Source organism: Mesocricetus auratus, unplaced genomic scaffold (assembly GCF_017639785.1).
Source record: "Mesocricetus auratus isolate SY011 unplaced genomic scaffold, BCM_Maur_2.0 Super-Scaffold_100008, whole genome shotgun sequence".
Taxonomy (NCBI): Eukaryota; Metazoa; Chordata; class Mammalia; order Rodentia; family Cricetidae; genus Mesocricetus; species Mesocricetus auratus.
In genome coordinates, this window is record NW_024429192.1 from 547,148 (window position 1) to 575,044 (window position 27,897).

Here is a 27,897-nt window from a genome sequence, read left to right on the forward strand (position 1 = left end):
CTGCACACAAACATTCCCAAACATGTTCAGCCTTCTTGGGCTGAAGATAGATCACTGTTATGCAACACTGTGTTCAGGGCTGTGCGGCAATAAAATTACATGAAAATGCAAACACGCAAAAAAGCCAATTTTAGGGCATTAAATAGCTGTGAGAAGAATTTGCTTCAGCGTTGTGCTGAAAGAGTAAGTGAAAGTGGCAGCTGCTGGCCTCCACTGGGATGTCCATTCAGGGCTGGAGATTTTTGCCTTGAGGTTGCTACTAACCTTTAGCAAGAGAAATTCACAAATCAGACGTTGGGGACAGTGAGGAGTGATGCTGGTTTAATGTGTTACCCTAAGTATAGAGGCTGTGATGTTGGTGCCATTAAACAACACTATTAACTTTCCGAATATAAATTAACCCAGCATTTCGGCAGAGTAAAAATCAATGTTGTTAGCTTCTCATGGCTGGGCAAAGAGCCGAACCCAGCCATGAAAAGATCACTGGTTGGCTGAGTTTGTGGGTGACAGTCCTGGGATTTTTCTCCAGAGATGAACCCCTGATTTCAAAGTTACTTTCCATTCTGGCCAAGGCTGTGGTTCCAGAGGCATGCCTGCCTGGTGTGACTCTGTGCAAATACAGTGCAGAACTGTGGCTATATGGTGTGATGTGGCCCAGGTTCACTTAGGGGTGGTGGTCAATGTTTGACAAGGGCTTTAATTTTTTGTGCTTGGAAAGAAGTCTTAGGTCTCCCCTCAGGGAGGGAGCTGCTGATTCATCCCAAATCAATCAGCCTGCAGTGGTAGTACTTGAGGTACAAGCTGGAACACTGCCTGACCTGGATACCAGGGCCAGTTCCCTGGGAGGGGAGAATAAAGGATCTGATAAGTCAGCACCACAGCTGTGTCCCTCCCAGGCTCTTTGTAACCTGTTATTGGGTTACACTCACATCAACTTCCCTCCTTGAGACCAGGCTTGCTGTGGGAGTCTACTGTCTGGCTGGTGGCAGTGCCTGCTTCACGTGAAGAGGATTTGTAGAAAGATGGCTCCCCTCATTGAGAACATCATGTCCGCAAGGCCTTTGAAACAAGGTTCGTGTGGATTTCCATCACACAACACGGACTGAGCTCCTGCAGCGTGCCATCCCTAGTATTCTGAAAAACTGAGGCGTTCCACTGCAGCCTGTTCTTGTCTAGACCTCCCCTTACTACACTAAACACCCCCACTTTATAATGCTCACCCAGTCTATAATAGTCACCTTTCCTAGAGTGAGGGTCCAGGAGAAGATACACTGCAAACTCTAGTATCACGGATATCAGGCAGGTGGAACATAGCAGGTGACAATAGCCCCAGGGGCACTGATCCGGACTGAGCCTGGCCTCTCCCAGTGCTAGAATCTCACAGAGGTGTCCTAGAGTTCTCATTCTGGGTTCTGATCACAGGGATAGACCCCAGATACTTGCTCTTTTTATGGCGCAAAAGGAATCCTCCTGGCCCTTTGGGGAAATCACAGCAAGCTACCTCTCCATAAACTCCCTTCTTTGTACCATAGATTCTTGCTTGTTCCTTCACATAATACAGCCTAGAAAGGCCCATCTGATACTTGGATGCCTCTGACTCTTTCTGGTCCATCAGAACCTAATGTCCCTGGAAGATGGAGCTAGGTTGGGGCTATACAGAGGAGGGATCTGGGTATGAAGAATTCCTCAAGCACCAGACATTGGGCTGCTCTCAGAACCAAGAGGTCAAGTCTGTGTCAACTGGAGGGACACACACTTGAGTCAGAGATGTTTAAACTGCCTGCCTACCTTATTTCCCCAGAATCCTCTGTGATGGGAGGCTCAAGTACTTCATGCTCCAGCTCATAGTCTCTGGGAACACCAGTGACCGCGGGAATGGCAAGAAGTCAGTCAGCCCTGGAGAGGCCTATTGGTGTCATCTAGCCCAGGTCTTAGAATTTGGACATGTGAAGCCGCCATTGTCTCTCTAGCATCCCTATTGTAAGCATATTCTAGAAACCTCCCAAAGTCATTGATGATAGAGTTTCAAGGGTCAGAAGGCATGTAGGGTGGGGTCTCTTTGGGAGGGGACAGGGTAGAGGCTATGCAGCTGGTCTGAAGGTAGCCCCCCCACCCCCAGAGCAGGCAGTTCTTGTGGCAATATTTCCAGAAGTCTATAAAATTGACTCTGTTCCCTATGTCCTTCATGTTTCCTGGAGACTGTCCCTCAGCTCCCTGCTCTTCCCCCTGCTGCCCTCCTTTTTGAGCCTGGCATTCCTGATGTTTTATTGCTCCTCAATGGACCTGGTGTCAGGACCTCTATTGGGCATCTGTCCCCAAGCAGTGTTGTGACCTGCACCCAAGGCTTCCTAACCTTGAAGGCAGGAAGTGTTGTGTGGATTTGGAGCTGAGTTCTAGGAGAGAGTCTTGAGGGTGAGGCTTGTGTTTACCCATCTTTCAGTCTTGGAGGAACTCTGCAGCTCTCCTGCAGGGAGGGTATTGTTCCCCCAGCTGATCTGGATGTACCCTGGGTAGTTTCTCAAGATCTAGGCATGCAGAGTTTCCCACAGCCTCTGCTCATGTTGAGACTGCTTTGCACTTCCTGCAGGCCAGGGCCCGTGTGCACAAAGAAGTCATGTGTTTAACAGTTTGCCTTCCCAAGCTCATCTCCATGTGTTGTAGTTTCTAGGAAGTAAGCACCTCTTGGTCCTCAATTCCAGAGGGGAGTTGGCTTCAGTGACCCATATATTTACCACTTGCCCTCTAACCCCTGAAGTCCTGTGCAACCCCTTCACCCAATTGAAAGTGAGTCAGAGAAGTGTCAAAAGTGGTTTATTAGGGATGCAGTAGGTAGCTCCCTCCTGACAGTAGGATGCATAAAAACAGGGTAGAGGCCAAGGTGGGAAAGGTTCTGAGAGTGAAGCCATCATCATATCAGAAAATTGGCACTACCTACCCATCTATGTCCTATGTTTTGAGAGCCTCTTCCCCTTCATCTCTCAGAGTGAGCAGAGAGCTCCGCTTTGCTGCTGATTGCTAACACCAATACCAGGTCAGAGGCTAAAGGGTGGTATGATAGCTACCAGGAAAGGCAGGAGACCTGCTATCCCTGAAGCACTGTCCAGGAGACACAAGGAAGGACAGAGCCAGCTTAACCAGGAAATTTGGCTAGCCGGCGGCGAGCCTGAGCCAGCCTTGACAACCGCTCCTTCAGGAACTTCCTCTTCTCACTGGTGTCATTGCGTTCCTTCAGGAGCCAGCTGCAGGAATCCTTTTCCTGCAGGAGCTGAAGCATGCCTTTCTGCAGCTGATCAGCAAACATTTTCAGGATGAAATACTGGATGATCAAAGGTATGTGGCTGGAGATGCGGTTGTGAGCTTCCTGGAAGAGGGAGACACAGAAGGCAGAGTCATCTCTGAGTAACAAGATCCTGGCAGGCTCAAGCTTCAGCACCCTCAGTTTGCTGGCAGAGCAGGTCCAAGTTGCTTGCCAGACTGTGGCAGTTTCCCTGACCATCAATCAAATGAACTCTCAATGGAAAAGAATAATATGTACTGGAACATAGTCCACAGAGACACTCCAACTGCATTTCCAAATGGCTGACCACTCTGCTGAGAACATTGCTTGCCTATTCTTAAGACCCAGGCTTCTCAGCATCAGGGAAGCAGGGTCCCAAATGAGCTTCTGGAAGGAAGTCAGTGTCCACCTGCTCCATCCTCTCTCCCAGATGTTAGCCCCATTCTCGCAGTCCTGTCCTGAGACAGGTTGCTCTCTCAGATGGCATGTGCTGATGGTTTCCCAAGGTTGGTTCTAATTTCCCTTTTTTAGGATACAAGTATACCATGACCACAGCCTTCTGGAGATGGTTAAGCAGGTGGTCACAAGACAGCAGAATAAGAAGATGTCTGACAAGCTATGAGTACCTGGTCACAACTTCGGCACAACCCTGAGTCATGACAGAACACAGGCTATGCGTTCTCTAACCACAGACAGCCTGGGTGTGGCCTGTCTTCAAATGTCATTGGGAAGGAGTGAGGTTCAGAGATGGGGGCCAATAGAAGGCATAGAAACCCCAGATATCCAGATGTTGGTGCCTTGGGTGGGAATAGGGCCTTGGCTAATAAGAAAGGATATTGTCTGCAGATTCATGCTGTGACATGTAGGGGCATTGAGGATATTATGCTCTGAGAAATTAGTGAGGCAGGAAGGATTAAAAACTCTACTATTCTACTTGTTGAGGTCCCTGGAGTTGTCAGAGTCCCAGAGACAGAGCAAACCTGATATCTACAGGTGCATGGCCATAAGATCCAGGAGCCATGCACTTGGCCACATGACAGCTCTGACATTCTAGCAGCCAGTGACAGATGTCTGTACATTAGAAGGTCACCATGACTTTCCCTGTGTGGTTGCTTCCAGGTCCCTGTGGCTCGGACTGTGTAGGACCTACTATACTTGGGTTGCACGATGTGTACCCCCATCAAACAGATGTCAGGACCTGGCTTCCCCTTGATGAGTTTGTGGCATCTCAACATTGTGCTAAGGGCCCCACCCTCCATCACAGGTGCTTGGGATGCTGAAACCAAATCTTATAGAATGTTCTGAGAGTCTAAGTTACAGTCAGTGTCACACAGACCATAAAAGGCAGATGTCTGTGGCTCTAAGCTACCTGTTCATCTCAATGAATTATAACCACTCCCCAGAGGTTCACCCAGAACTTCAGGACTGAGTTGTCCTGAAGCCCCCTTGCAGATTCATATCCTATGTAGAGACACATACAGAAATAAAGGCAACAGCCAGCAGTGGTGGCACACGCCTTTAACCCCAACACTCAGGAGGCAGAGGCAGACTGGTCTCTGTGAATTTGAGGTCAGCCTGTTCCACAGAGAGAGTTCCAGGAAAGCCATGGATACACAGAGAAACACTGTCTCAAAAAAAAAAAAGGAACAAATGGCCTGTGAAACCAAGTCCCAAGGTGTCCACACACTTACCTGGCGGTAGGCATTCAGGTGCTGAAAGATCTCAGCCATGGATGAGTTCTGCAAAGCTTCAGACTTAGAGGAACTGAAGGAGCTTGACTTTGTGTTGTTCTCCTCTTCAGTTTCCTTCTGTCTGACCTTTTGCAAGGCTCCCCTGTAAACTTGGTCCTGGCAGTAGATGATCTGCTCCATCTGAAAGTGAAGTCGGATCATCTTCTCTGCTTCCATTTCTTGTTCTAGCCTGAGGTCTTCAAGTTTGGACTGCAAGGAAAGAGAAATGTAAGCCAACATGACAATCAAAAAAATACTTGCCATGGAATGAGAACACAGGACACCCACAGGTCCACAAGCACCTGGTCACCTGGCAGAAACAAAAGTAGTCATCACCAGGGAGTAGTCCCTGTACCCCCTTGCTCAGCTCATCTATGCAGGGTCCCCCGAACTGAGGATGGAAACCAGAGGAAGCCTGAGTGTGTGTGGCCCCTATTCGAAGGCCAACCTTCAGTGTTAACTTGAGTGGGTTTATTTTTAAAGATCTGTTTATGTGTGTATTGCATGCATTTGTGTGTACCATGTTCATGCAAGTGCCTACAGAGGCCAGAAAAAGCTACTAAATCCCCTGGAGCTGGGGCTACAAATAGTTAGAGCCACCTGATATAGGTGTTGGGAATTGAACTCATGTCCTCTGCAAGAGCAGTAAAGCATTCTTAACCACCAAACCATCTCTCCCGCTCCTTGACTAGATTTAGAATCACTCTGAGCATGTCTGTAAAGGTATTTCCAGAGACGTTTAACTGAGGTGGAAGACCCAGCCTACGTGAGCACTGCTCTCTTATATAGTTTGGGCTTCTGAACACCAGCATTCATTCCTACTGCCCTGCCTTCCTGGCAAAATGGACTGTAACCCCTCAAACCATAAACCCTTATTAAATTTTTCTTACCAGATATTTGGTCACAACAAGAGGAGAAATAAGGCATAAACCTAGGAAGGGCTAGAGACCTGTGTGGATCCTCAGCCCTGACCCAGCCACTCTCCTGGGTTTGTTAGCTACTTTAACATCTACAATGAAGAGATGGCTTCTACCAGAGAGTGTGTAAAGATAAGAAGGTCTCAGTTTAGGTCAGTCACCTCCTATGGGTGTCATATTCTGGGCTTTCAGGACAACCAGGGAAGACAGCCTTTGCCTAGAGTGGATGCTGACCTGACCATTGCAGGGCAACCTCTGTAAATCAGAGTGCTAGGTGTGTCTCCAACTGCATTTCCCTTTAACATAACTTCCAGGGCCTCCCACACTGGGAACATAGGCCCATGAAACATCCTAGCTGTATGCTCAGGCTGGAGAATGGCAGACCCAGTAGCCACCTGCTCAGGACATGTCTGCCTGGGCAGGGGTTGAGTTTCTTGGCCATGCTAATCCCTATGGAAGTAGAGGTATTTTCCTCTTTGCTGCTGTGTGTCTCTAAATAGACACAATTTCACACTTAGGATCCCCACTGTTAGAAACAAGCCCGGACTGCTACTATGTCCCTGAGAATTCAGAAACCCTTCCCTCTCCTCAGCCTCACAGAGCATCAGCTGTCCTACTAAGCCAACAGACTCCCAGATGCCTGGATTTCTCATCATGGGAGGTTAAGTTTTTGTAAGACACATCACACACTTCAAAGGACATCAAAAGGCTACTGATGGGTACCTGGTGATTACCAGTGGCCACATCCTCCCCCCTTTCCCTTCTGCCTGCTGGGGTATCAAGTCTGTTCCATGGTCCTAATTCTTTATCAGATCCCCACCACAGTGTCTCTGGTCCTGGGGGGCCCTGACTTTCCTCAGAGTCGCTGGTATGCTATCTGTCTGTTTGCCCATGACACTAACAATTCTTCTATTGAAATGTCTTACTCCCCACAGTCCATTTCAGTGTCATCCCTGAGCCCCACATCTGACACCTTTCACTCAATGTGAGGAACCTCCCCGACAGAGTGCTCACCTGTAGATTTCAGCACTCATTTTTGTCCCTCCCTCCCCTCTCCCCCCTCTTCCTGCCCCCACATTAGCCAGACAGCACCAGTAACCTCATCAACAAGATTCAAGGAGGATCTTAAACCTTTTCCAAACAAGCACAGGAAAGGAGAAATAGTCTCAAACCCAAACATTTGCTCTCTTCTTGCCATATCCGTTTTGCTTTAAAAATAATACACACTTGTTTTTTTACCTTGGTAGTTCTGTGGAGGTTAAAAAACTCATCAAAATTTTTTTCAGAAACACTGGTGAAGGCTTCTCGTACCATTTCTGATTGAAGAGAGAAAGAAACAGTTTAACTTAGTAAGTAGTTAGGATGACATTCACTCGGTGTAGATGCAAAACGGGGGGGGGGGCACGGCAGGGGTGAAGGATGTGGGTGCTCTGCTCCCTCCCTTCTTTCTTTCCTCCCTGCCCAATGAAGAGGGAGGTACACCCAGGTTTCCAGAGAACTCTCTTTAATACAAACACAGCTGCAGGCTAAGGGTGGTCGTCACTTTGTATGACGGACTCTGGCTGTGCTGCTTACAGGATCCAGCTAAGGGTCTCCAAGGTTAGGTGACTCTACCCTCTGATAGCAAATCCCTGTGCCCACAGGGTCAGAATGGACTAAATTCTTGAACACCACAGTGACATCTAGAGCACAGAAAATCTGCCACCTACCCAGAACCAGCCCTAGAGGACAGCTCGGGGGTGTCCCCTGTCCCAGAAATAAAATGGCTGGAGCAACAGAAGCATTTCTAGTGACCCTGTATCACACACAGCGGTGACACTGTGCAGCCCTCACTCACCAGTGACCCTGTGCAGCATTTCTACAGCTGGCTCTTCCAGGACTTTGATTTGGCGTCTTATGATGTTCTCAAATGTTTTGTAGTTCACAAACCCTGGCAGCTCTCGGCCTCGATACTGCTTTTCAAATTTCCAGACTTCTTTATATAAAACATCATAACCTGCAGTAGGAGGCCACTGTTAGTTGTTTTATAAAGCCACCTTGCAAATTCTCCCAAACAAACCCATTCTGATCTTTACTGAATTCATTGAGATAAAATGAAGCAAGTAAATATCTGCAAACAGAAAGAAAGTTTGGGGTCACAGGGAAGAATGCACCCTCAGGGTCACTTCCCTCAGCTGAGGCTAAAGGCAAGTTCAGAGCCAGAGACCACGGCAGAATCCAGCAGGTGGAAACCAGAGGAAGACATGGTCTCAAAAAGACCCTGAATACATGGGTTTATGATCCTAAATGGATTTGACCAAAGAGTAAGAGTCAGAGCACATGGCTCACAGGCCCTGTGGTCCCTAGATAGAGTCAAGATCTGGGTGGCAGGAGGGGTGCCCCTTAGCAAGAGATGACAGGGCAAGTAGGCACCTGGATGGCCCCAGTGTGACCTGATCTCCCTGTTCATGACACAAAACACTTAGTCCTTCCGGACTGGAAATGGGCAGCGGACTCAGATGGCCCCAGCTTCCCTTGTGATGTACTAGCCTCTTTTTATTCTTTTATTTTATCAATTTTATGTGTATGGATGTTTTGCCTGAGTGAATGCCTGTGTACAATGTGCATACAGTGCCTCCAGTGGTCAGAGAGAGCATCAGATCCCCTGGGATTGGAGTTACAAATGGTTATGAGTCACCATGTGGGTGCTGGGGTTCAAACCTAGATCCCCTGGAAGAACAGAAAATGGTCTTAACCACTGAGCCATCACTCCAGTCCTCCAAAGAATATTTTTTATTAAAAGAAAACTTTACTCGTTAAACAAGACTTCGAGTATATTCAGAGTTGTGAGCCAAGCTCCACAGTTTCATCCTTGATTCTGGGATGTTTCTGTCACCCACAGGAACTGCTACTCTCATCAGCCGTCAACGCCTCCCTTTCTGCCCTCTCTCCAACCTTGCAGCCTCTGCTCTACCTTCTGTCTATACCATGTATGTATTCTGGGTGTTTCTGAAATGGAGTCACATGCCACGGGCCACTGTGACTGGTGGTCCACTCAGTATCCCGTCATCAAGGCTTATCCGCCTTGTACCTTGTATCTCCAGTCTTTCTGTGCGTTAAAACACTCCGCTGAGTGATGCTAAGAGCTGAATCACCTCCCTCAAAATCTTTGCGTTGTGGTCCTAGCCACCCAGCATCTCAGGCCAGGACTATTTGCAGATGAAGTTTTTTAAAAAGAAATTACTAAGCAGAAAGGAATCTCTTAGGGTGGTCTCTAACCCACTGTGTCTCGGGTCCTTACAGGGACTGACAAGGACATATCATAATACCCAAAGCAAAGGACTTGTGAAGACATGGAGAGAAGACCCCAGGTTCAGGGTAAAGGGGAATTTAGTAGAGGAAATAGACATCTTTCCAGTGCCCCTTGGGAGTGGAAGTGGGCATCCTGTGTTAGCCTCTCTGAGGACTCACTGCTGTAACCCACGGCAACCGTACCACTTCCCATTCCCCACCAGTACACCAGGGCTTCCTTTTCCTGGTCTCTTCTCTTGCAAGTGTCTGCCTTTCTGATTCAAATTTCCCCAGGGGCTGGAGCAGGAATTATCCCTGTGTTTTCATTTGCATTTCTGATGGCCACTGGCCATGTATCTGTGTTTCATTAGCCATTTGTATATCTTCTTTTAAGGAAAACGTCTTTTACAGTCCTAACTGGATGCTGTTCTTGCACCTTAGAGATGCAAGCTTCTTTGAATACTCTAGTCTCTAGGCCCCTCCTCCATCAGATATAATGGCAGACACTTCTGAAGTTCTGAAATGGGACAGTGACTGTGGCCTGGTGTGAGGACACAGTCCAGGGTCTATAAGTGTTCAGCTGCAGCTGTCTGGACTTAGCAGTGGTGAGTACAGCAGAAATGATGGGCACAGTGGGGACATTGGAGAGTCACAGCCTTTAAAATAAGTGTCCTGCAGGGCAGTGGTAGGTGCACGCCTTTAATCCCAGCACTAGGGAAGCAGAGGCCATCGGATCCCTGTGAATTTGAGGACAGCCTGGTCTACAAAGCTACTCATAGAAACCCTGTCTTGAAAAGTAACCCGCCCCTCAAAATAAGTGTTTCATAAGGCTTTCTACAAAGGCCACCTGATATACCATCCCCGAGGGACTAGCAGATTCTATGTGTAGCCTGAAGGAGATAGAACACTCACTCCACTTTGTACATCTGTCACTCGCAGCCAAGGGAAGCTGTTTGTCAGAACCTCCGATTTGTTCAAACTAATTACATGCTTTCATCAAACCTCTTCAAGGAAGGCAAAGTCCCTTGGAATTCCCCTCAGCCATGGCAGCTTTCTCAGCACAGACATTTGATCAAAGAACAGATTCATAGTACTTCAGCCTAACGCTCTCCCAACTGAGCTATTTCAGCCTGGTTTGTAGTACTTTCTCCCTGCTTCAGATTTTGAAGCTATGGAGATGAGGTGGGGGTGCTGCATGCACTTATATTATCTTCTCATTGCCATAATGAAATGTGTTCAGATGCCCCAGGCTTAAGGCCCTGGGTAGGCAGCAGTTTCCTCTAAGATTAAGGCTTTCCATTTGTGAGGGACACTCCTCAAGGCACAGGATGAAGAAAGGAAGTGAAGAAACAGGATGATCTTAAGGGAGGTGAAAAGCTACATCCTCCAGGGAAGCTCCTTAAACTCAGGAAGTCAACAACTGGATGACTTCAGAAAGTCCCTGACACTGACTATATTCACCAGGCCCACGTGTATATAATAGGGGCTGCTGAGACTCACTCTCAGGTAAGCTCAACTACCTGGAAGAAGCAGAGACCAGTCAAGCCGCCTGGTAGATAGATGCTCAGGTCCACTGAACTACCCAGAACTACATCTCCACCCTGTTAAGCAGAAAGCAGGCTGTTCAGTGTGCTCCAGATTTCATGAGTAGGAGTGGGCTCTGATTTACAGCTGTCTTTGACTCATTTCTATGCCTGTGAGTAACCCTTCACCCATAGTCTGCTAAATAAACCCAATAAAACCCATTGGCTCACCAAGTTAGACTTTGCTAGTATCTGTATTTTGGTTTGTTGTCAGTTCTCTATCTGATATATTACCAAAGTTCGTAAGTTGAACTTCATTCTTAGTGTACTGGAACTGAAAGGCAGCCCTTTAAGAATTGACTAGGACATGAAAGCGCTATTGTCTTTTTGGGGGGGGTTCTCATCCTCCACACATGAGGACCAGGCTAGGTGGTGCTATCTTGGGAGATGGAGACCGCACCAGCCACCTCGTTGTCTGATGCCTTGACCTGGGACTTCTTAGCTCCCAAAATTGTGAGTGATGGTCTCCTATTGTCTATAACAATGGAGTGTAAGATTGTTAAGGATGGCAACCCAGACTGAACAAAACACTCACCGCTTTGGAAATTATCTTCAATCTCCTTACTCCATAACAAGAACTGGTCTCGGATCTTGGTGAACAGGCGACATTCTCCCTCCCCCACATTCTCCTCCCCTTGTACTATGGCAGTGATGTCCTGGTTAAAAGTGTTGATTTTCTGTCAAGAAGAAAAACAATGGTATAAGCAGAGATCTTTTAAGCACGGGGTCAAGGTAGTAACGGGACATGTGTGCCCTGGAGGTAGGTGAGCCACCTCCTTCTCATGGACTCAGCAGAAGATATAGAGAAGGAAACACCTCCCTTCTCCCCTTTCCTTTAAGATCCTTGGGGAGAACTCTTCTGTCAATGTGGATAAAATGAAAATGCCCCCCTCAAGCCCCACCCTGCACTCAACCACAGTCTCTGTCCTGATGCCTTTCTTTTTAAACACTAAATGGGCAGGATGCAGCCCCATCAGTCTTGGAGGCATGATTATCTGAAGAGCACTGTAGACAGTGATGCAGTTATTATGCCTGGAACTATAGAGAACGCTCACTTCTATCAGGAAGAAAGTTTTCTCATTGTCATCTTCTGGTATGTCTGCGCCATACTTCTGCAGCTCCTCGCTCGCACTCTGGTAACAGTTCTTTATTTGGTTTTCTAACAAAGGCAGAGATTTCTGAAATGGAAAGAAGTGAATGGGATATGGAAATATAGACTGGGAATGCAAAGGAGGCCCCAAGCTTGCTCTGCAGAGTCACCATGACACACGGGTAACATTCTGAAGTCCTGATGGAGTTCCCCTGGTGCAGAGCAGCCCTCGAGAAGCATTCCTTTCCACACCTCCATCTGCTATGTAACCCTGTCCACTGTACATGGCTGCCTCATAAGAGAGCCACCCAGGAACATCTCCTTCTGTATCAGGGATATCAGCTCTCTTCAGGGAAATGCCACAAAACACCTTTAAGTAGCCTCTGAAACAGGGAAAGTTATAACAACATAAGACTCCTAAACCTTTGTATCACTTTCAACGGGTCAAAAGCTGCCCAGGATTCTTACGTCCAAGGAAGTTTCTATACCTGGGCTGTCCCCAGGGCAGCTCAAGGCTCAGAGGTCAGCAAGAACAGGTCTGCCTCTGTCTGCATCAAGGAGTCCCAGAGAGCCTCAAGATAATGGTGCCCTGAAGATGCCCTGATCTCCACTTGCAACCTGGGGACTGCATGAAGACCTTGAACACAGGAAGAGCCCAGCAGAAGATCATGGCTGAGTATCTTTCCACAGCAGTCCTCAAGCAGGTCTGGACATGTCCTGTGGATTCTCAACTCCCCAGGTGGTTTGAGATGCAGACCCTACCAGGTCATAGAATGAGGGGCTCACAGCTATTGCCACCCAAAACCTATGGGTGACAGCAGCAGACACCAGCACAAAGTCTTCTGATATTGGAATCACTGACTCCCAAACACGCGTGTCAGCTTGTGTGCCCAAGACTTTCCCAGACCCAGCTCAGGTTGATGGAGACCCAACCATCCCAGCTTACACAAATGTGTGAGATGAGCTCCGTGGTCAGTCTCTCTGCCAGATAGGGCACTGTGGCCTTCCCATCCTCCAGAAGAACTCTGAGGGAATGGAGAGAGAATGCCATTAGACTTTGTTAGAACACAAGTCTCCTGCCTGCTGTGGGGAGGCCACACCCAGTTTGGGTACTATCAATGAATGGGTGCCTTGACATTGGTACTCATGGAGTACTCAGAGATGGTTTTGTACAATGATACAGGGGAACCAGCTAGGATAGTTCCACAATGGGCTACAATGGTCCCCCTCAGCACATTAATGATCAGAGTAAAGTCTGTTCTCCACATGTACACAAGTACAGATAAGTTATCATAGCACAATATTCCCTTCTATGAGTGATACACATCAGCACATATGCACACACCTTCTATGTGTGACGCACACAAGTATACAACACACCCTTCCATGTGTGACATGTGAGTAAACACACACATGTAGAATACATACAAGTAAACACCCCCCCCATGCAGGCTATACTCATGAATACATGCACACACATACATAATATACAAGAATACACACAATACATATAAATTCAGGTCTTTATGACTTGTATTTGTGTATGTATGATGAACAACTGAAGTGGGGAGACACACTCTGGTCTGAGAAAGGATTTAAGCCATAGGCTCTTAAAGGCATGAAGCTACACTGTTCCCATGCTGCTAAAATCTGTGTTCAGACAGTATGTGCTTATGCCTTGGGATACGAGTCATCAGGGAGTTAGAACTTGTTCTGTCTGTGAGAGATAGCTTACTCTTATTGGGGCTCCAGTTCCCACACTGGTCAATTTATTTAAACAAACAAACTGTAGTAGAACAGAAACAATGGAAACTTTGTTTTGAGCCAGGGTCTCTCTACATAGCTCTGTATGTGGTGGAACTCACTATGTAGATTAGGCTGGCTTCCAGCTCATAGAGATCCACCTGTAATGATGATAGTCAATGCTATAGGGAATACAATATATTTATTTACCAGAGAGAGAGAATCACACAAGCTGGGAGTCAGAAGCATGGCTGGCTTCCAAAAGAGGAAGTCCTTTTTCCTTTCACTTTCTTTTATCTCTACCTGTGCTAATTTACTTGTCCCCGCCATCATGGGCAGATAACTTTGTGGGGTCCACTCCTACACACCTGCCCCTGCCTCCCAAGTTCTGGGATTAAAGGCATTCACATAATGGAAACTTTTAAAGCCAGAAGGGCCTGGAAAGATATACTCCAAGTTCTGAAAGATCATAACTGTTGACCCAGACTATTACACCCAGCAAAGCTATTTATTAAAATTGATGGAGAGATAAAAACAGATTTAGGGAATTCATGACTGCTGATTCAGCTAACAGAGGATCCTGAGAGAAATACAGGGCTCTGAAGAGAAGGATAAATATAGCCAAGAGATCACAGGGAATAAATAGGCAATACTATAACTGTTTATCAAAAGATGTCAAAGAATAACACAAAGTAAATGAATGACAAAGCCAAGAATGGTGGTGTAGAGATCTCTTGTGAGTTTGAGGCTAGCCTGGTCTACATAGTGAATTCTAGGACAGACAGAACTACATGGTGAGACCCTGTCTCAAAATACAAAATACAAAAAAAAAAATCAAAAATTAATGGCAGGAAATAGCATGTATCTGTCCATAATAATTCTGAATATTAAGTCTCAGTTCCTCAATAAAAACAGGCTAGCAGATTGAATCTGAAAATAGAATCTATCTTTTTTGCTGCCTCCAGAAGACACAGTTTACTATTAATGATTGACATGACCTCAGAATTAATCTAGCACACAAGCAGGTTAGATATTCTAATCTCTGATAATATAGACTTCAACATAAAAACTGGTCAAAAGAGACAAGTAGGAATGCTTTAAACTTACCAAAGGAACAAACTACCAAGAGGATGCTATAATCTTAAACATGTTGGCACTAAACAAAGGGCCACCAATTTCATTTTAAAATGGTATTAATCAATCTGTGTAAAACAGGATTGATTTTAAAACGGTGTTATTCAATCTGTGTAGAACCACAGACTGACTAACACACTGATAGTGGTGACCTCAATATCCAACTTGTATCAATAGGTAGGCCATCTGGACAAGATCTAAGCAGAGAAACATGGCAGTTGAATGACATCAGAAATCAAATGGAGTTAGGCCTACTGATTCATGCCTTTAATCCACACATAGGAAGGCAGATCTCTGTGAGTTTGAGGACAACTTGCTCTACATAGTGAGTTCCAGGACAGCCAGAGATTAGTAGAGGCACCTTATCTCAAACAGACAGACAGACAGAAATGAGAAGAAAAAAGAAATCAAGTAGACCTAACAGACATCTATAGAACATTCTACCCAAACATTAAAGAATACACATCTACACATTATTCTCAGAGTCTCAACAAAGGACAATTTAAATAACATCCTACATTCTATCTGACCACAACAAAGTTAAGCAATGTATCAATAGCAATACAAATCACAGGCAATACACAGTCTCAAGGACACTAAACAACATAGTACTGAATGGTGATTGTCATTCAGAAGAAATATGGAAATTAAAAATTCCAAGAATTTGTTGGGTGGTGGCAGCACACACCTTTAATCCCAGCACTTGGAAGGCAGAGACAGTTGTATCTCTTGAGTTTGAGGTCAGCCGGGTCTATAGAGTTTTAGAAGATCCAGGGATATACAGAGAAAACCTGTCTCAAAAAAAAAAAAAAGAAAGGAAAAAAAACAGAGAGACAGAAAGACAGAGAGACAGACAGAGAGAAACAAAGAAAAGAAAAAAGAAAGAAAATCTAAGAATTGAAGGGAAATGAAAATACAGCATATAAAAAATCTACAGGACACAGTGAAAGCAGTCCTAAGAAAAATGTTTACAGTACAAGTGCACCAAAAATTGTGATATATTTGGGGCTGCAGAGATGGCTCAGTGATGGGGGATGTCCTTCTATACGCTGTGAATATAAGTTTCTCTTATTGGTTGGTGAATAAATGCTCATTGGCCAGTAGCCAGGCAGGAAGTATAGGCGGAGCTACTGGACTAGAAATGCTGGGAAGAGGAGGACAGACTGAGAGTCACAAGAAGAGATCATGTAGCTGCCAAAGGAGGAACACACTGGAACATTATGGGTAAGTCACAGCCTCATGGCAATGCATAGTTTAATAGAAGTGGGTTAATAATTAAGAGAGAGTTAGCCAATAAGAAGCCTAAGCCATCGGCCAAACCATTTATAATTAATATACGCCTCTGTGTGCCTATTTGGGACTAAAGGGCTGAGGGATCAGGCAAGACAGAAACTCTGTTTACAGCTCAGGGGTTAAGAGCATTAGTTGCTCTTCCAAAGGTCATGAGTTCAATTCCCAGCAACTACCTAATGGCTCACAACCATCTGTAATGAGATCTGGTGCCCTCTTATGGCATGTAGGCAGAACCCTGTATACATAATAAATAAATAAATCTCTAAAATATTTTTGATAAATCACAAATTAGTAACTTAACGATGCATTTGAAACACTTGGAAAATCAAGAGCAAACAACACCCCCAAACCACAGATTAAATGAGATAATAAAAAATACTATTGAAAAAATACAAAGAATCAATAAAATGAGCACTTTGGTCCTCAAAAAAAGATAAACAAGATTGACGAATCCTTGGTCAAATGAGAGAGAGAGAGAAAGAGAGAGAGAGAGAGAGAGAGAGAGAGAGAGAGAGAGAGAGAGAGAGGAGAGAGAGAGAGAGAGAGAGAGAGACAGAGAAAGAGAGAGATTGCAATAGATCAAAGCAGAGTGCAGACATGCAGACACTGAAAAAGACATACTTTAAAAACCTATATTCCATGAAACTGAAAAGCCTAAAAGACATGGAAGAAATCTTAGATGCATACAACATATCAAAATTAAACCAAGATGAAATAGACAGTTTAGACAGATTCATAGCCAGGAATGATATTGAAACAGTAATAAAAACTCTCCCAACTAACAAAGGCTCAAGACCAGATAGATTCACTGCAGAATTCTGCCAGACCTTCAAGAAATTCACACGAGCACTGCTCAAATTATTCCTGAAATAGAAAATGAAGGACATATTCCAAACTCTTCTCTATGAAGCCAGTATTACATTGATACCAAAACCAGATAAAAAGAAGACAAAAATTACAGACAAATCTCTTGGGTGAAGAAATATGAAAAATTCTCGATAAAATATCAGCAAACCAAATTGCTGTGCATACAAACAATATCATTCATCACATCCAAGTGGTGTCATTCCAAAGATATAGGGATGTGTTGAACATATGCAAATCAATTCATATTATCATCATACAATGTACTCAAAGACAAATCACATGATCATCATTAGACACAAAAGAAGCCTTTGACAAAATCCAGTATCTATCTCTTCATGACAAAAATCATGGAGACACTAGGGATGGACAGCTATATACAAAAAAATCTATAGCCAAAGTCATACTAAATGGAAACAAATCAAACAGTTCCCATTAAGATTAGGACAGCCTTTTCAAAGAGAATGTTCCTGCAGTAGGGAGTTCTTGGTGGGATTTAAGCCATCAGTAGCAGGTGTGTTTGGAAGCTCAGATATTATTATTTTGACTATTGTTGTCTGGACTTTATTTTGCCATAACATGTCAATCAAGAGCCTGGCCTAGTTTTCTGCATGTACTGAACAGTTGTCTATGCCAAGATGGCTAAAGAATCATTTAGCATGGCCGAGTGCTGCTTTTATGAAGGACAGCTTCTACTTTTCCTCTGCTCTGTTCTACTTGAGACTCTAGCTACTGCACCACTTTATTGTGGTACTTTGTCAAGTTTCCTCCTCTTGTTTACTGCTCATTGGTCTTTAAGGACTACTTTGTGCATACTGCTTCCTTTCAGGAACTTCCTTTGGTGGTTCCCAATTGTCCTCAGGCTGCTGCACATACACCCCTCATGTCAGGTCTGTTCTTGACCAGCACTTCTTTTCACTGCATGAGACAGTCTGGCAGAGGTACCTGAAGTGTGGGTGATCCTGGAAGAAGGCTTGCTCCTTCTCAAGAGCCTCAGTCAGGCTCAGCTGCTCCTGGATGTCCTGCTGACCCCTGCACTTGACTACCATGTAGCCCTTCTTCAAGTGGTACACCAGGTTCCGCACCACATCAACGACCTTGTCTTCAGTACCTCTGTCCACCAGATCAGGCTTGGTCAAGATCCCTGTACGACAGACACTAATATCAGAAGACACACTCTGCTCCAAGATAGCAGGAAGTCACCAGGATCTCATCCTTGACTGGGGCAGACAGAAGGAACCCATGCAAGGTGGAAACTCACCCATAGAGGTATGTACAGGTAACCTTGTGAAAACAACAAAGTCCCCGGATCAACTGCAGTCTCCTTTCTGGCACCTCTCCATGGCCACCACCCAGAGAGACAACAGCTGCCCATCCTTACTCTCTGTGTGGACCTTACCATGGCCCCTAAACCAGTGAGTCTCAGCAAATATGATTTCCTCCGCATGCTTGCCTACCTCTGACTCCTCATCTACCAGGGAGGTGAGATGAAGGGGTCACTTGATCCCAACTCACCGGGACCCTGGGTGTGCACTGAGCTTGGTCCATTTGGATCCAGGGGATTTGTCCCCACTGGCACCCACATATCACTCTTATCTCCCACTCTCCTCACCTATGGTCCTGTCCCCTTCAGGGTCCACCTCCTGAGCCATGCTCAGTGCCTCGGTGGTGGCAATGTCCACATTACTGGGGACCACCACCAGGTTGATGGTCTCCTGTTTCTGGATGTATTTCTTGATGAGCCTCTTGATCTGTAAGAAATGAGATGGCAACTCCTAGTTATGGAGGCAGGATTGAGAGTGTGATGGTTGTGACCATCCACTTGCTTCAGGCCCTGGCTTCTGTGGACTGCACCCCTCTGTAGTGAATCCTGGCCATCCAGTCTGACTCCCACCTCCACAAGGTCCCTCTTAGACACAGCCATGGACACACTCCAGTGTCCCTTGCATCCCAGTGTGGGTCAGAGTGGAATCCAGAGTCTCACCTGGTGTCCAATGTCTGCAGGCTGGTTGCCGACAGCCACCCTGGTGATCCCAGGCAGGTCAATCAGGGTCAGGTCTGGAACACTCGGGGAGCTGACATCCAGGCTAATGAGTTTATCACTGATCCCCAGCCCTATCCCAGCAATTAAGTTCTGGGCTGGGAGGAGGAAAAAGGGAACTTGGTTAAGCTTTGTGGGTTGGGATAGGGAGACAAGAGGGCAGATGGAGGGATCTTATTCCAGAGAACTCTGGGAAAGCATGCCTTGTCTATGTAGTGACCCCACAGGTACCTGTATTGAAAAGTTGGGCTGGTCCCCACCTGATCATATTTAGAGCTTCTAGACACTTTGGGAGGTGGAACCATGCTGGAGGATAGCGGGAAAGTCCATATGTTTTATTTCTGGCCCTTTCCTGTAGCACCCTGTTTCCTCTCTGTCACCACTTATTCCGGTCACAATAATGTTCCTCCCAGGATCATAGGAAAAGGTGACCATTGGAAAAACCCAGGAGAGAAACATGTCCTGCTGTAAGGAACTCTGTAAGAAATTGTGGACTGGAGAGATGGCTCAGAGGTTAAGAGCACTGGCTAGTCTTCCAGAGGTCCTGGGTTCAATTCCCAGCAATCACACAGTGGCTCACAACCATCTATAATGAGATCTGGTGCCCCCTTCTGGCATGCATGCCAGACACTGTATGCATAATAAATAAATAAATCTTTTAAAAAAAAAAACAAAAGAAATTGTGCCACAGTCACTAAGAAGGAATGTAAAGCCTCTTCTGTCCCAGGACTGTGGGTGACAGCAGGTTTGAAGGGGTTTCATTTTCTGTGCAGGAACAAGGTCTTGACAGAATGACTCAGCACTTCTCCTCTGACCCCAGGCAGTGCTGACAGAATGACTCAGCACTTCTCCTCTGACCCCAGGCAGTGCTGACAGAATGACTCAGCACTTCTCCTCTGACCCCAGGCAGTGCTGACAGAATGACTCAGCACTTCTCCTCTGACCCCAGGCAGTGTTAACAGAATGACTCAGCACTTCTCTGACCCCAGGCAGTGCTGACAGAATGACTCAGCACTTCTCCTCTGACCCCAGGCAGTGCTGACAGAATGACTCAGCACTTCTCCTCTGACCCCAGGCAGTGTTAACAGAATGACTCAGCACTTCTCTGACCCCAGGCAGTGTTAACAGAATGACTCAGCACTTCTCTGACCCCCCCAGGCAGTGTTAACAGAATGACTCAGCACTTCTCTGACCCCAGGCAGTACTGACAGACAGTCAAAGGATAAGGTCCAACAGGACACTGACCTTTGTTGATGGCATCTTCCACCTCTGAGGGATCAGAGAGCTTCAATTCATTGTCTTCATAGGTGACTTTGCCTTTCCACTGCTCTCCCTGCTCCAGCTTCCTCAATTTCAGCACCAGAGGGCATCTGGTGACAATACCTAGGAGATGAGGTTCCGTGTTAGCCAGCCCAGTGCTCTGCTGAGCACAGCCCAGCATAGGGCCTTAGATTGACAAACCTTCACACACTCATCTGTAGAGACTCTGGGAATGGAAATGCCTGGCCTCACTCTAATGTCTCCCATTCAGCATGACCCCAAGCCTGTGTTCTTGGAACAGGAACCCAGGTCATGTTTATCCATTTGGGGTAAAAAGCCACCGGCCATTTTAGACTGCTCCCTTCCAGTGTGGCACCCTCAGCTCTGTGGGGACCTTGGTGGAACTTTTAACGTATCAGACATTTTCCACTAGCCCTCATGTATCCTAAGTCATGGTGTCTCTCAGGACACTTTATCACGCCTTCTGTTATGATCTCCTTCCAACTCCTGCCTCATGGAGTTCCACCTGGGTCCCTGTCCCACATCTGTTCCAACTTCTCGGTGAGCACTCAGTGACCGCCTCAACTGTGGAGTTTAAGCAGCAATGCTAACCTGGACACCGGTCACTTCTCTAAAAGGAATGGTCACCTCAAAGGAAGGGACTAGGGACCTGACCCACTTAGGCACCACTTATTCAAACTGCAGATTTCAAGTGACTCACAATATGTTCAGAAATGGGCTGAAAGCTGCCCCCACACCCAGCACATGTGCTCAGCCCCAACACCTACAGTGATCGTTGGATACAAAGCTCTAAAGGAGGTAACTTAGGCTGATGGAGGCCTTGAGAAGCTGCGTGGGTGGAGCCCTAACCACTGAGACTGGTGACCCTGTGATTGTGAAAGGAGGAAGAAAATGCAAGGCTGTACAGAGGAAAGATTGCCCACAAGCCAAGGAGGAAGACCATCTTGACCTTCATTGTGCTGTGCCCAAACTGGGAGGAGATCTGTTTCTATCTTTTGAGCCCCAGGTCCCACAGCCTAGCAAAGCAATAAGCACTGAGCTCTCACCACTGCCTCTGGGGAGGGCCACTCCGGACAGTGCTTCCAACACAGAGCTCTTCCCTGAGCTCTGGTCCCCGATGACTGCGATGGCGGGCAGGGCCAGGTCCTGCTCCACACCCAGGGCCCGCAGGGAGTCGATGAGGTCGATGCAGGGCCGCACCTTCTCCTCATACTGCCTGCAGAGGTTGTTCACAGAGTCCTAGAGGAAGCAAAGCAAGAGTAAGGGCATACTCCATGGAGATGCTCCAGCGAAGACTACTGAGTTCAAGAAGTTGTTAGGATCTCCAAGAGTGAGAAATGGGCAAGCATATGTTTGAGGAAATAAAAAAAAAACATCACTTTTTGTGTACTGATGATGAAAATGATAGAATCCATATTGTTGTGCCTGCTCCAAGAACCTAAGGTGCTGCACACTCCTGATTATCAGGCTGGAACTGCAGAGGTGACCCCAGTTCACTGTCACCAGAGAAGAGGAGTGGCATGGGTTTCTGAGGAGGAATTAAGTCATTTCCCTTGTTCACAGTTTTTACAGGGCCATGGCAAAAACAAAGGCTGAAGTAATCTCTATGGAGATTGAATGCTAATTGTATTGTAACGGGTTGAGCCAACAGCCGGTCACACACTCTATGCATGTCCTTTGGCCCAACCAGGAGATGCTCATGTACTGTTTATGCTCTACCTGCCCAGTTAGGAGTAATTGAAGCCTCTTACTCCAGCTTTGGTACTGACAATTCCCTAGTTATTGGTTGCTCTGCCAGTGTTAACTCCTGCCTCCGAGGCACACGCACATACTTCACAGGTGTCTCCAGTGCTGTTGATTATTCTAACCTCTCTTTGTTCTCACACTGATTGGCTTGCAGCTTGTACCACTACAGGGAATTCTATCACAGCCATCAAGATGTTTTGAAGTATTTCTTGGTTACCACATATTTGGCTACTTATCTGTGGGGTTGTCTGAGATGGTCTCCCAACTACAAGCTTCTAGTTAGAAGCCATCCTTATGTATAATTTACTCTATTACAGTTGGCTTCATTAGAAGACAGAATATAAGGTGAATCATGCCCTACATATGTATGTCCTCAAGGACTTCCCACGAGCCTGCTGGCCTGTGTCACTGGACAACAGGTCTGCTCATTCTCTTATCTGTTTGGCATGTTTATCTCATATCTAACTCCAAGCCCTCCTACTCAATCTTCCTCAGTCTTTAGACACCACCCTTTTTAACTCTTGGTCTCCCTTTTAACCACAGCCTCTGTTTTCACTGTAACATGTGTGGGCAGCTTGCAGTTTGTCATCCTGGGCCACTTTCCCCTTACTACCTACTGAGGGCCAGGGTCTGCCTCCTTAACATCAATCATAGCCCAAAGGTTGAAGAAAGTCAACAAACTTCAGGTGCAGAATACACAAAAAGAAACTACACCAAGGCTCATTTGAATCAAATGACTCAAAACTAGTTATAAATAGAAGGCAATAAAAGTAGTCAGAAAAATGACACTTTACATACATGAGAAACAAACACAAGATTGACAGCCAATTTCAAAACCGAAAGAATGGAAGCGTGAAGACAGTAGGGTGGCATTTGCCAAAACATCTTTGATGCTGTAACAATAAACGGCACAGTTACTGAAAGTAAAACTAAGTATTTATTGTAGAAATTACTCACAAGATACCAAACAAGTAACCCAGATGAGCCAAGTAGTTTTCCCGCTGCCGAACAGGAAGCCGAACTCCGGGAAAAGAGACCAAGACTTCCTGTGTGCTGTCTTTTATGCCTTCCCCTGTAACGCCCCCTAGCCATGCCCAAAAGTGGGCCTGGCTAGTGACGTAGTTCACTGCCTACATATGTATACGTCTTTAGTCATGCCTAAAGTGGGTGTGGTTAGCGGTGTGGTAAACTGCCCTTTTATTACCTCATCTGTATGCGCCTCTAGTAAGTCACATGGTTAATGGCGGGATACAGGCTTCCTCCTACACATCTTGATAACTGGCTACATCTCCATTTTGAAAAATGTTTATATTGCTGACAAAAGCACCATGAACCTAGACTTCCATACCCAGAAACAAAAATATCTGTTTTTGAAATGAGGAGAAGAGTGAAGCTACATCGCAAGGGAGAACTATCAGTAAGCACTGGATGGTTGGGAATTAGTATATCCTTGGTTAGCAATGTGGCCTTTATTTTACAAGCTGCAAGAAGCCAGGGAGGTTCATTTATTTATTCATTTTTAAGAAGTGTTAATTAAGTTACAATTCCATTAGAAAAGAAGATGAGAGTTTGGTTTAGTGGTAAGTGTTGGATAGGTCATTGGGCACTTTGCACATATCTTTCCCATCTCTACATAAAGCAATTACACAAGGGCTATGTTATCACTAGATCCTATAATTTATATGGAAAACTAAGACTTGGAGAATGGAAATAACCCTGGAGAGTCAAACTCACCCTGGTTGAAAGGTGACAGTTAAGGAGTCAGATAGCCTGACTCTGAAACTCTCCCTAAGCTGTTCTCATGAAAATCAGGAGATGATTATTACAAATAGAAACACAGAAAATTATGGCAAAATACAGACTTTCCATATATGAAGCCTGAGCAAACTTATCCACGCTGCAGGAACTGTAAAAGGCATTCCGAGTACAGGGGGAAAGTGACAGGAGAGGAGTCCTAAACCCGCATCCTGGATTAGGCAACACAAGTGGTTACTGGTACAGATTTCTTATGACTTCACCATCCTTAAATGACACCTGAGCACAAACAGTGGCAATACATTGTGGGATTTCTGATTAATGGATAAGGAAGACCATGACAGATGAGATGGAGGCCAACAGCAGAGAAAGAGTTCTTACACCACACAGGAAGTTGTTATTCTGTCCCTCACAGATAGCCTTACTGAGTTTATTAAACACAAACACTACAGATACTAACATAGCGAAACAGCCAGCAGAGGATATGATGTGCACTCCTAAAATATAGATGTTTAATCCCAAATGTGGAAGACTAGAAGGAAAAGAGGGAGAAAGAACAAATGCTTCACACATAAAAATTTAACAAAGAGCAACACGTGTTCTCACCTAACAGCAGCATATTAAATATAAATGGCTTAAATTCTGTTCCAACAGGCAAAAAGGCCCTAGAACAGAGTTACAAAGTGTGTGGATGGGAGCCTATTGTCCCTAGAGAGGGATAAAGTTGTGGCTGAGAGGGTGTGTACTTCACAGAATGGAACAGGGCACTGGCAGAACACAATATACAACTCTAGAAGTCACCACATGGAACTGACGTTAACAAGATACAAAGGCAATGTCTGTTGAAAGGCCTGGCTTTTCACCAAGCCATATTGAAACATGTCACTATCTACATTTAAATGAAAAGACATACATTGCTATCCCATACCATAAAAATGAGATCTTCATCCATCACAGACCTAGATGGAAAAAAGACAAATATTGATGCTCCAACAGCAAAAATCCCCAAATGTGAGTTAGGTCCTGGTTTATTAGAAATGACCCCAAAGGCGCAATCCAGACAAGAATTCATAAAGTCATCAAAGCTGAAGACCAGGGAGCAAATGTTTGCAAAGTATATATCTGGCAAAGGATTAATATGGGCTTCAGCCTAACACAGACCACACTGACACAGACTGCCTAGCTAGATGTGGTCTGACCCCACTGAACACACCCAGGACAGCTTCTGGGTCTGAGACTTCACTATGCCTATGGTGCCCAGCAGTCAGTCTGAGTCCTGGCAATATTCTGGTTTTGTGCTCTTGTATCATCCATTTAATAAACAGCTAATAAAATAGAAAGAGCAATAAGCTAAGGCACAGGTTCCTCACCCCATCCCCCAGCCCCCATGAAGGGAACAACTTTTCTAAGACAAGGGCACTCCATCCACACCTTACCTCTCTCCCATCACTCACCATATGGAGAGTTTCTTCTGTGCTAAGAACCATCTTTGATTTCTTCTTAGTTCTGGGAATTCTGTTGGAAATAAGGATTGTAAATTGGAAACCAATTGTTCAGACCTTGGCTAAGATTCACATCAGAGATAACAGTATTACAACCTCCATTCCTTTCCTACCGTCCCCAGGGGTTTGTGCTTCCCAAAAACATAAGCCCATCATCTCTCCTGGAAAGGCAAGTGTTTATTTCTGATGTGGGAGACAGATCACATAGGATAGTTATTATAAAGGCACTCATAGAGTCTGTTAATCTAGATTTTTTTTTCAGACACAGGTCTCCTCCTGCTTTGGAAAGACCTCATATTGAGTGAATAACCCTTTACTCTCTGTTTGAGCCTCTTCTATTGGTCCATGGCTGTCTTTGTTAGTTTTGATGTACAATCAAGGGATATCACTGGTCCCCACACCTTGTATCCCATGACCAAAGGTCCTGGTGACCAGTCAAAACGGGACTTAGGGAATCTGTTCCTTTCCTGGAATCTAAGCCCTATGTTGTGTCTGCAAATCACAAACATGTGCAATTTTCCTGAATCACCTTTGAGACTTGGTGGCTCTCAGGAGCAGAGCAACCTCAAGGATCACACGCTCCTCTGTTCATTCAGTGCCCTGGGAAGCCAGCTGCACTGTCAACCTGAGGTGAGTGCATCTGCCCATCTTAGATCTTGGTCCAGTCAAGCTCAGGCTGCTCCCAGCACTAGATCAACCCTAATTTTCAGGGGAGCTACAAGGACACCCTTGCCTCCTGCCTTCCCACTTCCTAACTCTTTTACACTACAGATCCTGTTGCACAGAGACTATCAGGGAAGCCCCGCCACATTTTGGGCAGGCTTCTGCCTCAACTGAAGGCCAGGGTCAGGCACACGCAAGTAACCAGGTGTGGTGGGCTCTAAGCATTCCTACCCAGGCATGTCTGTGCCCATTTGTACTGTTCTTGGAGTGATTGGCTACACTTCCACTCAGCAGTGGGCATTTGCCAATGACCCTAATATGCCATATACCATTTAGTATGGATAAAGATCCCAATGGCAGGGCTCCCCTGGGTTTCTGTCCTGTTGGGAAAGCATCCTCAGCCCAGTTAGAAACAGGAGCAGCATGGGAATAGGATCCAGCCCCTTTCACTGTCAGAACCCCTAACCACCCCTACCCTGTCTGTCCAGGAAAACTGAGGTGATAAGAATGGGAGCCTTCCCAGGCCTGTCTGGGTGTTAAAGTGGCCACAGAGAGAATCAAGAGCCCTTTCTTCTCCCAGGTTCCTGCCCTCCATGTCCCCCTGCTGTTGAGCCTTTGAAATGGGAGGTCTGTGGGACACCCTGCACTCTGAGCAGGGCTTCAGACCACCCAGGACATCTCCTGTCTGGGGACTGGGAAGACCCTGGGCAAGTACATTTCTCTACATGGGTTCCCTGTCAGCGCTTCCAGCAGGGTCTCCAAAACAGTCTCCTGCCTTCACTTCAAAGCCTGCCCCTAGGTCACCTGGCTTCCTCCCACCCTTAACAGGAGACTTCCACCTGCTTTCCCATGGGCTCCTGGCCCATGCTGTAGGGGATCTGAAACCTCTCATCTAGGCTGTGAGCCCCAGACCCTGGAGACCCCCAGGGCCCCACCCTCTCCTGCTGCCTCCTAGCAGAGATATTGGGATTCCAGGGGGCTGTTTCAGACTGCGGCCTGGAATCAGCAGCTGGGTGGGACCCACTGTGTCTAGCCCAGTAGCCCTGGCTGTGCTGTCACTGACCCTCTTATTTTAATAGCACTGAGAAATGCCCCCACAGTGCCCTCCAGGAGCTCCAAGGAACCCAGAAGCATCCCCCAGCCCTGCACAGAATCCTGTGCTGTACTCACCACGGGAACTCACTGTGCAGTGATAGAGTGAGCAGCTGCCAGGCTCCAACCTTTTAAACAGTGCTGGCTCCTCCCCTTCCCTGGGAGAACTGAAACTTAGTGAAACGACCCAAGATTGCTGCCCACTCCCCACTCTATACAAACAGAGCTCAGAAATGAAACTCACCCTTAGGGGCCTTTGGCTAGGTTCTAAGTTCTGGAAACTGCATATTTTGGGCTCAGCCAACCAAGACCTACTATATGAACACCAGCTCAGATGGCTGCCTGCTTTCCCTCCACTGGCCCAGCTCTGTGCTGCTCTTTCTGCTGTAACAGTCTGACCTCCTCTCAGCTGAACACAGCCTAGATGAGCCTTCCCTTTTCACTGGGCTACTCCAGGGGCACCAGAAGGGGCAGATGCAAACCAACCCAGGACTCACTGAGGAACCCTGCCAGTCCTTCTGGGCATCTGTGACTGCAGATCCTGAGGGCTGAGTACACTGTTCCTGCAGGACTGGTGAGGGTGGACAGATGCTGGCATTTGTGGCAGAAGGAGGGTAGGCCCTGGGCCCTGCTGCACCCTTTCCCCTACATTTCAAAGCAGACCTCTGATCTGCAGAGAACTCCCCCTCCCCCCAGCTCAGGGAAGCAAGTGCCTCTCCTCAGAACCCAGGGACTGACTTGCTGCAGCCCTTTCCCTGAGTTGCCTGCCCTGGGACTGGCAGGATAGACACCAGGCTCCCTTTGTGTTCCCCAAAGAGCAGAGCCCTGTCACAGGGTCTTGACCTCTGTTTCCAGTCTGAGGGCAGAGCCTGTGGCAAGCACCTAGTCCATGCTGGTGGTTTTTGTAGGCGGGATC

General features: G+C 46.4%; 1 protein-coding gene across 6 annotated transcripts; it reads right to left on the bottom strand.

Moving 5' to 3' along the window:
* Positions 1–2,795: 2,795 nt before the first annotated feature.
* Positions 2,796–27,881, bottom strand: Mx1 (myxovirus (influenza virus) resistance 2 (mouse)). 6 transcript variants are annotated; one of them, XM_040750271.1, is made up of 16 exons: positions 27,825–27,881; positions 27,060–27,139; positions 25,179–25,239; positions 24,638–24,683; positions 21,270–21,462; positions 20,188–20,325; positions 18,886–19,040; positions 18,514–18,652; positions 17,847–18,045; positions 12,814–12,892; positions 11,833–11,955; positions 11,313–11,454; positions 7,762–7,920; positions 7,164–7,240; positions 4,969–5,217; positions 2,796–3,361 (listed from the first exon to the last, which is right to left on the bottom strand). In XM_040750271.1, the coding sequence occupies exons 4-16, from the start codon at positions 24,674–24,676 to the stop codon at positions 3,131–3,133; spliced, it is 1,923 nt and encodes a 640-aa protein (XP_040606205.1). In that variant the 5' UTR covers positions 24,677–24,683; positions 25,179–25,239; positions 27,060–27,139; positions 27,825–27,881; the 3' UTR covers positions 2,796–3,130. The 6 variants fall into 6 exon arrangements, with proteins under 6 accessions (XP_040606205.1, XP_040606202.1, XP_040606201.1 ...); XM_040750268.1 differs by lacking the exon at positions 27,825–27,881 and adding an exon at positions 27,479–27,522 and having other exon boundaries at positions 24,653–24,683; XM_040750267.1 differs by lacking the exon at positions 27,825–27,881 and adding an exon at positions 27,479–27,522.
* Positions 27,882–27,897: the final 16 nt, after the last annotated feature.

Bases quoted from the DNA above. Each gene is read 5' to 3' on its own strand.
- Mx1 (XM_040750267.1), bottom strand. From the start codon at position 27,507: ATGCCCAGAAGGACTGGCAGGGTTCCTCA. The intron at 21,463-24,637 runs GTATGTCTTTTC...TGCTTCCTCTAG, and splicing joins TTATGGTATGGGATAGCAAT to GACTCTGTGAACAACCTCTG. The intron at 3,362-4,968 runs GTAAGTGTGTGG...TCCCTCTTCCAG, and splicing joins ACCTGAATGCCTACCGCCAG to GAAGCTCACAACCGCATCTC.